Source organism: Limanda limanda, chromosome 10 (assembly GCF_963576545.1).
Source record: "Limanda limanda chromosome 10, fLimLim1.1, whole genome shotgun sequence".
In the NCBI taxonomy this organism is placed as follows: domain Eukaryota; kingdom Metazoa; phylum Chordata; class Actinopteri; order Pleuronectiformes; family Pleuronectidae; genus Limanda; species Limanda limanda.
The window spans coordinates 24401702-24419543 of NC_083645.1; the positions used below are offsets into that span (position 1 = coordinate 24401702).

Genomic DNA, 17842 nt, shown 5'->3' on the forward strand with positions numbered 1-17842 from the left:
CAATGTTTAACGTATTTAAACATAAGGAAATATTAGTTATTGTCAGTAATGTTGGATTATCTGAGGAGACATATTGTATATCAAGCAGTCTTGTTGTCATAGTCCACGATCAGGATCCACTGTCCCACTCTGTAGCTTCCTTTCCTTTCTGTCACTGTCACCTGTGCAGCTCGGCCTCAGCCTTGATTAGCCCACGGTAATCTGGGATGTTGTTGGCCTGGGTCAGACTGCAGAGACAATCCGCTTGCTTGTCTAGTGGTCAGCTTGCCAAACAGACTCCACAGCAGACCGACTGTCCTTTTGTCCCTGGACCGTCAATTACCTACTTAGCCCGTCAGGTCAGAATAAAGAGGCCTGTGGACGGAAGATCCCAAAACCTGCTATTATGAAACCAGCTCTCTTCAGACCTCTGGACAGTTGTTGGTCTGTAGCTTTCTGAAGTTGTAGGATACCACAGATTTTTTATTTCTGTAAATGTTCTTATTATTTTCATCTTGGTACGACGTCAAATGGGGTTTGCTGACGTGTAATTTAGAAATCCTGTCATTCTGCTTTGTGGCTCTCACCATGTTGTGAGAAAAAACTAGGTTTAGACTTTAGAGCATTAGAAATGACTATGTTGGTCAACCTCATCTAAAGATAGTCTGGATATGAGGCCCGACCCAAAGCAATACTCTCTCCATCATATCCTCCTACGCTGCACCGCTCTGCATCCCTGATCCCCAAGAGCGTCTCTGTGTTGTCTCGTCGAAATAAATCATACAAACGAGGATAAGATGAACATTTTCAACATCCACCTCGAAGGTATTCGTGGTGTTTCACTGAATTTTACACCCAAAAAGAGACAGAAGCCTTTTCACCTCCAGGCAGCTCGCAAAACGAGGGTGTGAGTGTCAGATTAGCCGCCTGGGAAAGTCACAGGAATTGATGCAAGATGCCAATGTGTTCATTTAAAGCATGTTAGACACTTTGCATATAGAGGAGTGTGATTGAAAAACTTCCCTGGGACGAATTTTGATCTCAAGGTTTTTTAATATTCAACAAAAAAACGTCTCCTTGAGATACGTGGGCACAGTGTTGCCTGAAGCCTCCAACAAATATAAAGTAGAATGGCACTCAATGCTCCTCAGTCCCCTTAAATTCAATCAAGTCTCATAACAAAGCCAACAGAACAACACCCTGTGTGGTAGTTATGGATCTGCACCAAATACTTCATGCTGCTTTGGATAAAGCTGTAAAAATATTTAATTAAATAAGATTAACTGTTGATTCCCAACTGATTTCACTTGATCTCAGCCACACGTTGGTGGCAGTTACAGGATTGTAGCTGTATAGTGGCTGAAAACCTTATTTGACTTTGCACCAGGAGCTAACTCATAGAAATCAATTCCCGAAATGAACCTGATTTTATCTGTTATTCACCGGGAAATCTATGAAAATACAAATTCAAAAGTTAAACTTAAAGAAAGTAATTTAAAAAGTCCTTTTCATGTCAAATTGTCAGTGTAGATCAATTTTATACAAGATCAGAGCATCACTTTCTGTTTTTAATGCGCCGCCATCTTGACAAATATTACTACTGCTATTCAAGTATAATAAACATACTATACAACACCAACTTGCATGTGGAGGACAGTGTGTTTTACAGACAGACAGAATATTGTTGTGCATATCTCTGTAGTCACATCACTTGAGTTCATGTTTATTATTCAGAGCCTGGCAGGATTCATATCGTCATTTCTCTGAACCCGTGGATGAGATTGAAGCAAGTCCCTTTGCAATATAACTTTCTTTATTAGTGTCTGTCTGTTGCCATGTCGCCTGGATTTATTCTTATCTGTGTATGTGTGTGAGAGTGTGAGAGAGAGAGTGTGTGTGTGTGTGTTTGTGCATCTACTGTCGTGCATCTCTAACCATTGGTGTTATTTCCGCTGGAGGGGCGGCTGTCAAGTTTATTAAAAAAGTGAATGTGCATTGCTCTGGATCGTATTTGCAGTCGGATGTATCGGTGCATGTGAGCTGATCCGAGCAGATCCGAGATGTGTGGACGCTTCTTCTCTGTATGAGCACGTCTCACCCATGGATTCATCCGGCCGCTGCGTGAAAACAGAATTAAGTGGAGTGTGCAGAGACTCCAGCTGTTTACATGCAAGGCCACAGTGAAGTGCTCTCCCCCCCCAACACACACACACCCACACGTGTGCATTTACTGTGTCTGCACACGTGGAACATAACTTAATATGAGGAGGAAACAGCAGAAATATTATTTTTTGAATTGAAATGTGAGGGATAACTTTGTCACGGCTTGTTAAGTCGTCTCTAGGTGAACTATCACAGTGTGTATTAGTTCTCTCCTTCTCTAAACCGCTCAGTTTCTGCAAGTGTCAGTGGTGAGAGCGTTGTTACACAGAGAAAGATTAACAGTTTTAAATGAAATGTCTGTCCATGCCCCTTGTAGGTTTGAGAGCGAGAGAGGGGGAGAGAGAGAGTGTTTGTGTGTGTCTGTGTGTGTGTTTGCGTGTGTGTGTGTTCTCCTCCCTTTCCTCTGTTGTGTTAAAAGCCCATTCCTTCTCCATAGTTTCCGATTCTATGGTAACAGAGTGTTTAGCTTGTGCGGAGGTGTTTGTACATCGAGCTCATGGGAAGTCAGCTCTGATACAATCAGCCCCCGACAGACACACACACACACACTCATACACACAAACACACACACACACACAACCATTTCAGTTAAATGTCAAGTCAGTGGTCTGCTGACATTCACTGGAAGGCAGCTGCCAAGTTAGTATTTGATGTAACTAGAATAATTAGCAGAGTGTTCCAGGCATGAGCATAATTTCTGTTAAGATAATATATGTTAGTTATTGTTAAGTCGTGCTAGTAGTTGCAGTTAACTTAAATATTTAAGGTTGGTTCCTTCACCACCACATGAAAATCTAAGGATGAATATTGTCACAATCGTGTAATGGAAGTGAAACAGTTCAGTATCTTAATGGGGGGAAAAGCACATTTTAGAGAAAAGCAATAAAGATTAGTTGGAGCTTTGTGGATCTCGCAACTCTTGCTAAAGACACCTGAAGCGGACATGTGGGAAAATACCTTTTGGACGAGACAGATCCAGTTAAACACACATGTTGACTTAACACGTGTTAACACAGGAGCGGCTAAAACTGATGCTCACTTTGAAAATGATATATAATCAGATTTCCTGGTTTATCTTCATCTTTGTGAAGCAAAGCAAACACCAACCAGGCACTGACCCAATATCATCTCTCCCTGTACTCAGCTCTGGCTATTTGTCCACCTTCACCTTCTGTCAATCAAATACCTGTGCTGTCTTTTTTCAGAATTAAAATGTAAAAACCTCACTGTGATTGGAATCACAATTTATTGTGTATGTGGACAGAATCTGCAGAATCCTACTTCAATGTTGGTACAATAAAGGTTAAATATCTTGAAATCACAGAAGCCATGACTTGAAAATACCTAAAATGTCATTATTATGGACAGCAACAAGGATTAAACAGCGTGTGATCACAGAGCTGAGGCCCCGCCTCCTGGAGGCGCCTGGTGGCGCCTAGAGGTGTCCTGGGTACCAACACGCCTTGACTGTAAGACATTTCCCCACGTGTCCAAATCAATTCATATGTACTTTATTGTCCCCATGGGTAAATAACACAAAAGAAACAGTACACAAAGAGATATATGCAGAATAGAAGTGAGTTGAATATTGCACCTGCACACGCAAAAAACAAAAAACTAAATGAATTAAAAGATGTAAAACCTGCCCAGAGTACAACATGTGCCAGACACAGTGTAAAGGTTATTGAGACACACTGTCGATACAACATATTTCCTTACTATCTAGAGTGATAGACGTTGGGATAAATGAAAGCTTGACACTTATCGTCTCGGTAACATCTAACAGGTCAGAATGTGTGACGGGTCTTTAAGGATCCTATGGTTGTTTATAGAAGGAGAAACTTTCTTGTGTTTGATTTCTCCCTCATCTTAGTCGCTGAGTTTATTTTGCATCAAGTTTTACAAACTGTTCTTGGCTAAGTTTCTCTACTTATTGGGTTTGACTTTCCTTCTGTGCTGCGCTTTTCTTTAAAGATTGTTTTTATTCCAAACAAACATGTTAAAAACGCTCATGTTGAGTCTGACCTCGGCAACAGAGCTTCCTTTTTATCTTTTGGAAAATTCAAAATGACCCGTCAGAAAATGACTAGTCTGTAGTTCTGCTAAAATCAACAGTTTGTCCATTGTATGCGGAGCAGCAGTCCTTTTGTGAGGCACCTGAATTCATTGCTCTTTTACCTGAGGGGACCTGCAGCGCTGGATGGTAACTAGAGGTGACCCCCCTCTCACATTCGATCCCCAGTTAACACAATAACATCCATTACCGCTGCTTTAAACTGAAAAAGGCATTTATATGTAAATCGAGTTATTACACAGGAGTGTGAAGGATGAGGGCAGGAGCAAACATCCTGTTTATGTCTCCTCAGCGACGGAGGAGACTTTCCTGTCTGCATTAGTGTTACAACCCCGTGCTGAATTTAATTCTCTACACAAAGCTCTCTCTCCGCTTCTGTGCGAGTGTCCTCAGATAACTTTGTGAGGGAGAATCCATGTCGTCGGCTACACCGCCTCTGTGTTCCGAAAAAAAGAGAAAGCTTCCCTGACTGGTTCTGCTTTGTTGCGCCTCGTGGCCGGGCTTATTTATTTATATATGTTTTAATAAGCCTGTGAGCAGCGGGTGTTGTCGCCTGCCGGGGCTTAGGAAGGGCAGAATCAGAGTTGTGTTGATTTAGCTGTTGGTGCAAGTTGATTAGAATGTAATTCTCCGTGCTGCAGTTCACACAGGTTTGGCCACGCTGCCGTCAGTAAACCACTACTTCATCTTCAACCCTCACCTGTCCATCCCTCCTCAACATTCATCCATCATCCATCCATCACTTTATCCCACTTCTCTGAGTTAATTTCTCCCACGAGTCCTGATTTTATTCATTCATCTGTCTCCGCCTGTTTCACATCTTTGTTCTTTCCTGCTTCAGTGATTCTTCCTGCTCTCTTTAGCTCTTTTACACCCCCTGATCTTCAATTGCTTAAAATAAATGAGAATTGGCTCCGTTTCCAGCAGCAGAAACGTGTCTCTAGTAGCAGACGGCGCACGTCTGTAACGATCTGCTCCGATCACAGTCCAGTTCCTGCAGTGCACCTGCTCCATGTCGTAACTCCGCTCACTACAAAGCATTAACGACTCTAACCTGCGTTCAACAGCAATACAGAGTTAAGTGTCCAGAGCTGAGTCAGCTGTTAGTAGGTGTCAATTAATGATAGAAATGAATGTAATGAAAAACATGTCTCAGGTTATTTAGGAAAAATGTCTCCGTTGAATAGTTTGTCCAACTGAGAAACAAATATCGTGGACTGTTTGATTTATAGAAAGATAGATAGATAGATAGATAGATAGATAGATAGATAGATAGATAGATAGATAGATAGATAGATAGATAGATAGATAGATAGATAGATAGATAGATAGATAGATAGATAGACAGATAGACAGATAGACAGATAGACAGATAGACAGATGGACAGATGGATAGATGGATAGATGGATAGATGGATAGATGGATAGATAGATAGATAGATAGATAGATAGATAGATAGATAGATAGATAGATAGATAGATATATATATAGATAGATAGATAGATAGATAGATGGATAGATGGATAGATGGACATGGTTACAGCAGCAGGTCAAGGGCAATGCACAAATAGCAATAAAACAGATGGGAACAATTAAAGCAGCTCAAAATACGATGTCGTAAAGATAAAATGTAAAAAAAACTGTACTTACGCACTTTACCCTCAGTAAATAATACACAATAAAGTATAATAGAACAACGAATAAGCCTATAAACAATAGAAAAAACACAAGAGATGTGAAGTTGTTTGCATTTAAAGACAATGTAATGAGGTTACGTAGGAATGGGACATACTAAAATAAAATGTGAGTGTAAGATGTGAAAAACATATTTATGTTGCACACATGATTTAAATATATCTTTTAAAACTGTCAAATATTAAAACCAAGCTCAAAAACTTCACTATCACCTTAAACATCTACAGTATGAAATCATATTGTCTGTGTTGTGTGTCGTGTTCTCAACATTAGAGAGACAATGACACAGTTTCTCTATTTATCTTTTTTCAATTCTGCAAGTGCGTTCATTCAAACAGATCTTTCAAGTGCAGCAGTAGACAAAAGTTTGTATTTTCTTGTTCCCAACTTTACAAGCGTGAATAATAAGAGCCTGAGTGTCAAAGTCAAACCGTGTTCAATAAAAGGTGAAGACGAGACACGGGTTTTTGTAAAAGATTAAACCAGAGATTCAATACAATTATATTTTGTTTTCAGTACGTCAACACTCCGCTGCTCGTCTCGTCCCACCAGGAGCCTGATTGTTAACAAGTAGTTTCTGCCATGACATTTATTTGAGAAGAAGAACCTGAGTCTCCCACAGGGACGAGGTTATTGGCTTTTCATAGAGCTTATGTTACATGATCTTCCTGAATGGTGGAAGCTGTTTGAGGCTCGGCGCAGCGTTTACAAAGGTCAGACATCTCAACAGCTCTGCCTCGGTAACAACCGCAGGACGTCCTCTGGGCTACACTGACCGGCTCATTATAGAACCTTCACTGTAAGAACCATTGTCAGGGTGGGGGTGAGGGAGATTCAATCCAATAATAAAAGATTCCGAAACACAAGTACCACTGAAGCAGGAACATCTACGTGACCGTATACAACCTCTTTTCTCAATCTACCTTCATTAAATGTGGAATAAAACATACTCTCCCTCTGTGTTTAATTTAAACATAGATAATAAACAGTGAAATTCATATCTCCACACAACCGGGAACTTAACTGAACCTCCTCCTCCTCCTCAAAGCCAAATGTGCAACTGTAATAAACACTACATGCTTCATTAAGTGCTCCATCCTGGTGAGAAAGAAAGTTGTGAAAGTGTTCAGCACCGTGACGAGTTGGTTCTCCCCTGTTGTTCCGATGCTGAGCAGCAGAACCAACAAAGAGCTGCAGGATTCCTCAGGGCGAGTGAATCCTCTCCCGTGAAACTGAAGAAAAACTCATCTGGCTGCTTTATCCTGAGCTCCCTGCAAAGCTTCATTCAATCTGCTGTAAAGTCTCGATGCCGAGAAGCTACGGAACCTGTCTGCTGCTGTATTTTACATAGATATCTCCACGTGTACATTTACATATATTGAATCTGCATTTTGCTGAAAGGGCACCTCTTAATCCACACACCTACACATTGAGTGCAGACTTCTGAAATGTGGACAAACAGACCACAGGTCAGTTTCCAGGTGTCAGAGGTCGCAGCTTCCTGACGGAATCATTCATGTTCGAGCAGAAGGAGGAAGCAGAGAAGACGGACAGGAGAGAGTTAACGTGGGTGAAACTCTCACATAAAGTGAGCTTTTCGCTCCTGGAGAGGGATTAAATGCCTCTCACTGGAAAACGGAGGTTGGATTCAATCCAGCCCTCCCTCCTCTCCGCTTTTCTCTCTTTCACCTCTCGTATTTTCTTCTCCTCACTCATCCTCTCTTTGTTCTTCCTCTCTCCTTCGTCTCTCTTTCATCCCTCCGTCCTCTCACTGCTTCCTTTATTTCCTGATGCTCCTCTCTTGGCTTATGTCCCAAACATCTATTCATTTATTAGCCCCAGCTTTCACCGCTGCCGCTCCAGGCGACGTGGTTAATGTAAAACTCATTTGCACTGACTAACAGGTTCCAGAGAAATCGTTCATGCCGCTGGGATTTCTATGAATTCTGTCAACCAGACCTTTGCTGGGTTTTTAGAAATGTCAGGACTTGATGATTGAAGCTGGAGATGACATTTGAACCCTATAATCCAGTATTTACTCCAGACCTGCTTCCTGTAAGGTTTCAATTTGCTATGTGAACATCACTCTGGTTTCTACCATGTGAAGATAAATCATATTTCAATCTCTATGAGCTGCAGGTCGAGTCTATAACTGCAAAAGATGCAGAGATATTTGAACTATGCATGAAGAGATGACCTTGGCCCTTGACCTTTGACTGATAATTATTAGTGAATCATCTGGAGATACTGTCTCATGTGAAAATCCTTTTTCTAAATCACTGCATTTACATTCTTTCATTATCCAAACAGGCGCCAATTGATTTTCTATCGATTGACTAATTGCTGCAGTTGTAATCTTCGTTAATCCTCTGTCTCTCAGTGCGAGCAGCACAGAACTGAACCATCTCTTCTCATGTTTTAAAATATTCCCCCACCCCCGAGGCCTGGTGCGTGATAGTGTACTTCTTGTTTACCTCGGTTACAGTTTGCATCCTGTGGGGAAAAGGGGATTTTGAACACACCTTCACCACAAGGTCAGGAGCGTCTTAGAAACACACAAAGCTTCACAACAACAACAGAAGATGATAGCTGAGCTCGGTGCTTTTATTTTTCTCCCTGGAGGCCGGATTGTTTTACAACACAACCAGCGACACACAATAGTTGCTGCCGTCAGCCGTGTGAGGGTGGAGGAACTGACCTGGGAGCTGGAAACAAACAGCACGTTTACAGGCTGACCTACAACAGACCTGTTCCTACTGAACATGGTGGGAACAGTGGATCACAGGCTTCAGCACTGACACAGTCCCATTAACCTTCACATCAAATATGTCATGTTCATTGAGACATAGTTCTAAAGGTGAAGACATATATGAACCTTTGATTTCCAACTGAATCCAGATTATCTCAGATCAGAAATGCCTCCAATATTAATCTATGTACTGATCTGATAAACCACATATTTAAGAAATCTAAGCTTCACCCAAAACAGCAATTTTCCCCCAGAAATCACTTCACAGCTCAGAAACAGGAGTCGCAATGAACAGCCAATGGGAAGTTCTGTTTCTAGGTCTGCAAAGAAGTGATTTCTGGTAGTGGAGCGACTTTGGAAACTGCATTGAAACCACAACGTGATCATTTAAACAAAGACACAGAGAAGGATAACCAACAAACTTGTATAGTTCGAGTTCTGGACCATCAACGCCTGACAAGCAAACAAACCTCAGCCAAGGCCCAACAACATCAAATCCAATCAAGCTGCACCAAGATACAGGCCCTCGTAGATATGAGTCCCCTAAATAAGCTCTGTTGTTTTCATCGACATCCATGAATCATTCCAGAGGAAATTGGTGAAAATGTCACAAACACCCTGTCTCCCAATGTTAAAGAAACTAACTGCATCTGTTTCTTTGTTCATATTCAGTTGTTTCTGCGTAATCCTGCTGACAAACAAACAAACAAAACAAACGTAAACTGCTTTGCAAAGGCGACTGTCAGACTTGTCTTTATCGAGCAAAGTAAGTAACTCCTGTTCTAGTTGTGCTTCTAAAGTGCAGAGTAGGTCTGACTGAGGAATACAACAAATAATCCTGCGTCAATAAATGTTTCAATAAAAAGGCAATTAGACGTGATCGCTCCTAACGAGGAGCTCCTCTGTTTCCTCACAGCGGCTGAAGTCTGACCCTGGATCTGCCTCATGTTAACACATCTCATGCTCTGGATTGTAGGCAAGAATCATTAGTGAGTTTTGTGATGAATAAAACATTTCTTCTGTGGGATGTGTTCTTCCTTCAGTGAAGAAACACTGCTGCTGCAGAAGAAAGAAAGAAAAAGCCAGAGTGTGTTTTCAAGTCTTATTTTTGGAAACCTCTCGCCTGTGAGAAGACTTCCTGCCTCTGTCATCTTCATATGATGAGTCACAGCCGGATCTGCAGCAGGTGGAGACGTGGGAGGAGGCAGTGTCAGACTGGGTCGGATTTGTTCTGTTTCAGGGAATTCATCTCTTTTGTTGATCGAACCGGATCAAAGTTCTAAAATAGTTTTAAAAACAACAGAAAACCTATAACTTCAGGAACTAGGTTTTATTTATATAAACTTTTATCTGAATTTGATTTGTTCCTGTATTGGCCACAATATGTAGTTTGGGCAAAGCTTTATTTTCAGGTCAGACACATGCAGGTGTGAAGACGTGGACTAGAGCGTCAATAAAGTTATTTTTCTTTATTTTTAATTCCACATCTGCAGCTATAAGGATCCAAGTGAAGCACAGAATGTCATCTGCTAATTAGAGAACAACCCATATGGATGAATGCAGATATCGATGTTAGGGGGAAAACATTTCTGATTCCAATATATTGGCTGATGTTAAAAAAACAGTTGGCAATGACTCCCAAGATTTTGTTATAAAACCCTTATATCAAAGAAATCATGTAATTTCATATAAATATACTTGATATAAATACCAAGAATTAAAAGAAAATCCAAATATATAGAACTTGTATTATGAATATACAGTCTGTCTGTGGAAGGCTCATATTTTTATAGATTTAGATTCTTACCAACCGATACATCGTCAGTTCCAACAGCTGTTTTCATACAGTTATTTCCAGACATTACTGAAGTTGATAGGAATGAGTTTTTTGACATTTCATCATTCCAACAATAACGACAGTGATCATTCTCGTCATGTGGGACTTAATTAGGTTCCTCCGGGACTCAGAAGGAACCAGGCTATCGACAGCAGCCTAACACGATGTCAGTCCACTGATAAATAATGAAGGAGTTGCTCACACTGTCAGACTTGGCCCGGCCTGAAGCCCGGAGGGAAGAGCAGCGGATGAAGAGCCACTGCAGTGTCAGTGTGCGTCTGGATCTCCTGACACCATCTTGTCAAAAAGTGTCAACTTGCTGCTTCAGCTTGACAGAAATTACTTCCCATAAAAATCTATATTCTGCTCCTGTTGGCTCAGGGAAGTTTCCACACCACTGGACCAGCTATACCAAAAAGTTCAGTTATTAGGAAATAGATTAAAATTCAAATGTCTCAGTAGCAGATTGTTATTTTCTGCTTTCAAACTAATAAACTGTAAAGATTCATCTTGATTTTGGTGTGATTATTTTTCTATTAAGATTTCAGTGTCGGCTTTAGGCTGTTGATATACTTTACATGTTACCTGGTAGATTTGGTTTTTAAACAACATAACATCTGATTTCTGTTGTGCTAGAAATACCAACACTGAAATCACACTATAACACAGGGAATTGTTGGATAAACGGTTTTCGGCAATTTAAATGAAAATTTTAGGCCCCAAAAAACATTGCATTATACTATTACGCAGTCTTAATAGGCCTTAATTGCCTTAATGTTCATTTCACAATTCCTTGTAATTCGTTGTATGTTTTAGAAGAAATGTCAGAATTGTCAGAATTGATCTCAGTTCACTCGACTCTGGATCCCGACTCTCTCTAGTCTGTAGTTTCCAAGATGACGTGACAGTTCCAGAGTTATTCGCTTCTTCTGAGACTCTGATATTCCTTCATATCTGTCGTACATGTCATTGGTCTTGAATTTTTTTCATTATGGTCTGAAAAAGTCTTATATTTAACCTGTTTTGAAACGTGTAGAAACTCTTTACAAACTTTTTATTACAGAATAACACCAACTGTTCTCTTCACGTGTCTTTTCTTGTGTCTGTGTTGTTGCAGATCTGATCGTCAAACTGGCAAAGGACAAGTTTGGAGCCATTCAGACGGAATATCAAAAGGTAAGAGTGTGTGTGTGTGTTTATTTGTGTTTTACAATCATTGTTCTGCCACATCCATTTGTTTGCTTTAGTGCCTCATGTTTTTCTAATCACTTCTAGCAATATATGATATGAATTACACGAGAAGTGCACCTCAGGGAGACGCTCTCCAGTCTGTGACTGTTCTGGTCTTAATAGCTTTTGTAAACCGAGGCGATCTTATCACCGGGACCCCAGAAAGGAAACGGTAATTGCTTCTAGAAAAATGTATGAAATTAGAGAGCGATACAACATCTGAGTTTTTTTTATAAACAACAACTTTAACAACCTCCAGCTCTCTGTTTGAGGCCTAAAGGAAATACTTTTTCCTAATTACGGAGGATTCTACCATCTGTCTGTGTGCAGCATTCACAAAATGCAACGATGTGGATATGCATGCTGGGTTTGTGAATACTTTAATTTCTTTTATTTGTGTTGCTTTTGTTCTGTTTCATCCACATGTTACTGTTTTGTGGCTTCGCTCTTTCTTTGACGCTGAGTTGCCTTTGTCTTCTGCATGCCCTCTCCATCTGATCTGGCCTCCCTCAGCCAGAGAACATAGTGCTGACCCTTCAGGTAAAGTCTGCACTTCACTGGATTTACAGTCAAATCCCCCCGTCCCCCTGTGTCGTCCTCCATCCTGTCCCCATGCGAGTCAGTGGGGCTGCACAGCTGAAGCAGAAATCCTTCACCTTAGTAACTCTATGCATTGGCTACATCTCCCTTATTGTAGTAGAGGAGATTAGTTGTGCAGCTCTACGACTTCCACCCATCCTTCACCATCCACCTCACCACCACCCTTTGCATCCACCACCTTCGTCGTTTGTTCGTCAAACGATTCCTCGTCACTGACTGTGATCCTCCTGCATCATCGCAATCAGAGATAATGCAACGGTTCATCCGAGAGTAGTGGAAACTCGACGTATAGTGAAATAACAGCCTGTTTTTTAATAGTCCTGTCAGGGCAGAGGAGGATAGCGTGCAGCACAAACCGCCACATTCCTCTCAGCGTCCTATCAAACCACATATAATGGAAGAAATACCAACATGGGTTTGGCTTGGTAAATGTAAACGTCTTGTTTTACTGCTGAATCTGTGAATTCAATACTTTTAGTGAACTATCAGCCGCACGCTCCAAACTCTATCCTGCTCTGTGAGTTTTTCCTGATTGTAATGACTGACAGTTTGAAACAGTATAGCAGAACATTAAAACTCTTCAGTGGTCGTATAGTGAATTCCTTTTTGAAACTTCTGGTCGGTCGGCTAATTTGCGTCTCAGCAGTATTTCGCTCCCTGATGTCCACACTAACCACAGCAAGTATTTAAGCCACATGTTAACACACACACACAAACACACACACACACACACACACACACACACACACACACACACACACACACACACACACACACACACACACAGACACACACACACACACACAGACACACACTTGATCTTTAGCGTGCTGATGTTGGCAGAATTCTTTCTTCGACTGTAAATCTTCGCACACTGACCTGCTCCACCGGCACAGCTTAAAGAACATCTGTTCAATTAAGTGCTTCAAACAGATCATTCAGGAAAACATCAATTAGAACCTCTTCCGTGTGCACAATATCCTGTTGCCTCCTCCTCATCATATTTCTTTAGTTTTACTTTTGGATAAAGAGGTTGGGCACAGTAACGGTTCAATAAAGTCTGACTCTGGCGTTACCTTGATTCTGCAGTGGAGCGTTTTAAGACTTGTTTAGATTTATGACTGGCTGGTTTATCAGAAGAAGGACTAACATGAAACTATAGGACTGAGCTGATGTCCCACTAGATGAGATGTAGTCGAGTATCATTCTGGTCCGAGCCGCTACTGTTTTGTTCCGTTCTTTCTGATATTAATAATTAATAAATGTTTGCCTTAAACGACTGTTTCACCCAAAGTCCATGCACCAGTGAGGAGAGGATATTGCTTATTTCAACCCGATGATGCATTCGGCGAGAGGTCAGTTTACATTCAGAGACAAAGCAGCCGACTCACCAACAACCACCACCTTCTTGTTGTGGGACGATGGTGTTAAACACTTGACCTCCGTGACCCCTGCACCCTAAAGCACAGCAGATAACCTTGCTCACTTTAAACTGGTCACCTCTTACAAAGGTTCGCTAGTCGGTGAAAGCCCCGGCGTAATCTCAGTCCGGATTAAAAGTATATTTAGCCCGTGGACAAAAGCTTTAGACTTAATAAATCACACACACAGAGCAACAAGGTAAACAATGAAGGTCCTAGTTTGCTCTGTTTTTGTTTTATTTCCTGATTTACGTTGTCGAATTGCAAAAGCACAGGTTATAAAATCTATAAAAAAATATATATAAATACAAATAAAGATGTAAACTAATAAGTGCAATAAATATGTGTTTTCCTTTTGCTTTTATGGAAATCACGTCACTAGGAATATCATGTGTCTCCTGCAGCTCCCAGTCCAGTTTAATAGCAACATGATCCCAGTCAGGATAATGAATCAAAATGGGACACACACACACAGAAAACAACAAAAAGGAATCGCATCATTAATTCGTTCACAGCGGCTCGTGTATCTCAGACATTTAGCTGACACTCGGTGACGGCATCTTGCTCGAGGACACTTCAGCAGAGCTTGTGGCCGCCGCTTTGATGAAATCTGATTTCTGAAGAAACGCCTTCGCCGCTCACACACGCTGCCGCCTCGACATCCAGTTCGCTCTCGTTAGAAGGTCATCCTCCTCTTTTGGGCACTTGTTAAGATAAAGCTACGCTCCCAAAATAGTCCGAGCTGCGGGCGCTTGGAGAGCGGTGGTGGGAAAATAAAACATTTTGTCCTTCTTTTGTGAAGATTCGCCCCAATAACAAGCGAGAGCCCGGAGGCAGGATGACAAGGCCAGCGCTCAGTTTGCACAATGCCCTCAACGCATGGGCTGACATCGGTGCTGTGAGGCTCATTCATGCTGCCTTGACCTACAAAAATGGAAGTGTCCGTTTTAAACGATGTAACCGTCACTGCCCCACATACTTCCATTACGTCGGCATGGTTGTTAGGACGACGTCCACTAGAGGGAAGCACAGAGTCGAGAGTTGTTGACGACAACAAACATGTCGATGGTCGGAGAGGTTTTGATAATGCATCTCGTATGAAAGAGGCAAAACAGGAAATCAAGGTTAAGATCCACCATTTTTTAAATGTTCCTCCTTTAGTTCTACGTTCAACTCTTGAACTATTGGCAACGCTGCCCCCCCAGGATTTCCAGTGGTACTGCTCTGTTTGGTTTGACTTCGTCCATGTCCTGAAGCTTTTTATAAGACGCAGACAAATACAGAGGAAGTTAATTCAGAGTATGGACAGAGGACTCCATCTGTTTCATATCAAACAGATGCCCAATGTCTCTTCTTTGATTTTTTCTGCGTCTCGACGGAGCAGTTTGTTCTGTCCTCTCCGTTCTCTGACCCCAAAATTGGATTCGGTCCGACAGGGTGCGAGTGTCAGCTTGTAAACTCCTGTATATCCCTGACACAGCCCGAATCCTCCCTCATCCAAACGCCGGCTTTGGGAGTTTGGATTATTCTCACAGCGGGGGACCTCCCCAGTTTTCATAAAGATTTCCAAATCAAGTGGAGCCAAGTTTTTTTTCTCTGACATGTTCACTTCTTTTCTCTCTCTCTCTCTGCATGTTCAGAGGTAGAAGCTGCAGGTCCCAGGTGAACGCAGGGTCACGGACCTACGCGGGCGATTAAGATTAGTGCGAATCAGCCGGGGGAGCAGTTCGTCCGTTCAGGAGCTCGGGTAGCAGCGCCGCTTTGATCCTTTTATAATGAGACGCCATTGAGCTTCATTGTGACAAGTTACATACGGTGTGGGAATTACCAACCCCCTATTCAATTTTGCCAATTTCCAAAGCCGGTGCTGAGTGCGGTGCAGATAGGAGCAGATTAAGCCGCGGCGCTGTCGTACATGACAGGAGGAGGAAGAGGAGGAAGAGGAGCCGAGGCTGCCGACACGACAGCAGCGATTTAACTCTCTCATCGCATTCAGGAGAAATTTGTAAGAAATCGTGTCGAGTCACCTTGAATATTTCGAATATTCAATCCAAGTCGCGGCTTATTGAGACGTTGGGTTGAGGAACGAGCGGATTTCATAGTTGATGAAGAGGAGTCCTGAGTCAGAGGAAGGAGCCGAGTTCATCTCTCCACTAACTCCTCCCTGACATATAGTCCTGGTGTTTTAATCACACTGACCTTCACCAACATGTATTAACTCTCTGACCTCTATCCAACCTTTAAAGGAGACATAAGATGCTTTGTTCAGTTTTTTCCATTTCTTAAGTGTCTTTTAGGCTCTTTGTGTAAAAGTTTGCAAAGTTAAAAAGTCCAATGTTTTCATTTTGACGCTGATAGCAGCTAGCCTGACACGCCCCTTAACGAAGCTACTGGACCTTTACCAGCTCCTTAATGGTCCCAGTTCCTTCGAGGTGTGAAGTTGTTGGAATATGGGAAATAAAAACATTGACACTGCAAACAAGATATCTTTAATTTAGGTGTCTAGACAGTTTAAACAACACCTTGACAGCTTTGTCCAATATTTGCAAAGAGTAAAGAAAAAGAAACAGGTTTGACAAGCACATAGGTAATTTAGCATTTTAATCATAACAACCTCTGTATTGGCTAAAAAGTGGATGTTTGTTAAAGATTGACAAACAGTTCAATTTATATTATTTGGTATTTAATGACGTCTGCAACTCGACAACTCATACACCAAGTGTTTGAGACAGAGGCTGAAAGAGGAGCTGCAGCAGTGGACAGTCTGAGGAAAGTGAACATCAGAGCTTTTAGACCTTCACCTGAATATGAGCAGAATATGTCTCCTTTAACCGTTTATTAACCATCACAACTTCCCTGTCTGTGAACTTGTTTGAATTTGTTTTACAGGTGAAATGAAAATACTGAAGAATCAAGCTCCGATGCATTTTCTCCAAGCACAGTTTCCAGTTTATTGGCTCCACCTGCTCAGAGCAGTATATTCTCACCTGAAGGTTTAACGGATACTTATAGTTTAAAGTGTCGTTGAGAGCTATTGATTAAACTCTACGGTCATTTTGGAGGCAAGTGTAGTTAGTGTTTCTAATACTTGTTCTGCTTCATTTATTTTTAATGGGATGTAACCATTATACAGGTAGAATGTAAGGCTGTTATATCAGAGTGCCTTAGTTTAAACTGGGTGTACTGGCTGTTTAATTGTCAGTTTATCATGCAACTCTTTAATATCAGCCATAAAGACGGAGATGATTATACTGCCAAGAGATAATTTCACCTGTTTCAAACCTCTTCCACTTCATCATGAGCTGAGCACATCTCCTTATTTCCCTAAAAAAAGCGACACTGCTATGAAATTATTAAAAAAGAACGAACCTCACGGAAACAGTTGTAATTAATCATCTCAACCCCGGGGGCTTATTTGTCTTCTTGTTTCCAGAAAATCAGGATTTCACGACTCGATGTTTAAAGAGCTTCTCAGAGCACTAACTGCTCTGTAGTCCATTCCTATTGAAGCAGGGTTTTCATCAGATATGCTTTTCTCCTTCATTAGAGTGAGAAAGAAGCGGCTCCACAGGGCTACGCAGATGGCTCCGACTCCTATAATCCTCGAGATGCTGTTATCCTCTCAGTGCATGTGGCACTTTATTGGAGAATGCATGTAAAAACAACCTTTAAGAATCGCTCCCTGTTCTGTTGTGCAATAATGGTTAGGAGTGATACCATAAGCTAGTGTGCCTTTAGGCGTTCAATAAATTTGGTTATCAAAAATAGAAAATAAAACATTAATATTTAACATATTAATATTAAATCATAACTTTAGTTTGACTAAGTTCTCGCGGGGCACCACCCTTCATAGAAGGGAAAAGATAGCCAATTTATTGATTAAGATCAGTCTCATTTAGATCTAGTTCAATTAGAAATCTTAATATTTACTATTAAAGACTATATAATGAACAGTTAAGGTTTATAGAGTTCTTGACAGTGTAGAGGTTGGCAAACTTCACTTATGCAACATTAATGACAGGACAAGGTTAAAAGAAAGCATTTATTATAAACATAATAAGTATAAAACACCAATTACTAAACAATATACTGA

General features: G+C 41.3%; 1 protein-coding gene across 1 annotated transcript in view; it reads left to right on the top strand.

Moving 5' to 3' along the window:
- The window catches only part of prom1a (prominin 1a), a 67708-nt gene that overhangs the window by 12380 nt on the left and 37486 nt on the right, over positions 1-17842 (top strand). The window contains exons 2-3 of the mRNA XM_061080310.1: positions 11616-11674; positions 12242-12268. Coding sequence (XP_060936293.1) covers positions 11616-11674; positions 12242-12268 — 86 coding nt within the window. The remainder of the gene's footprint in view (positions 1-11615; positions 11675-12241; positions 12269-17842) is intronic.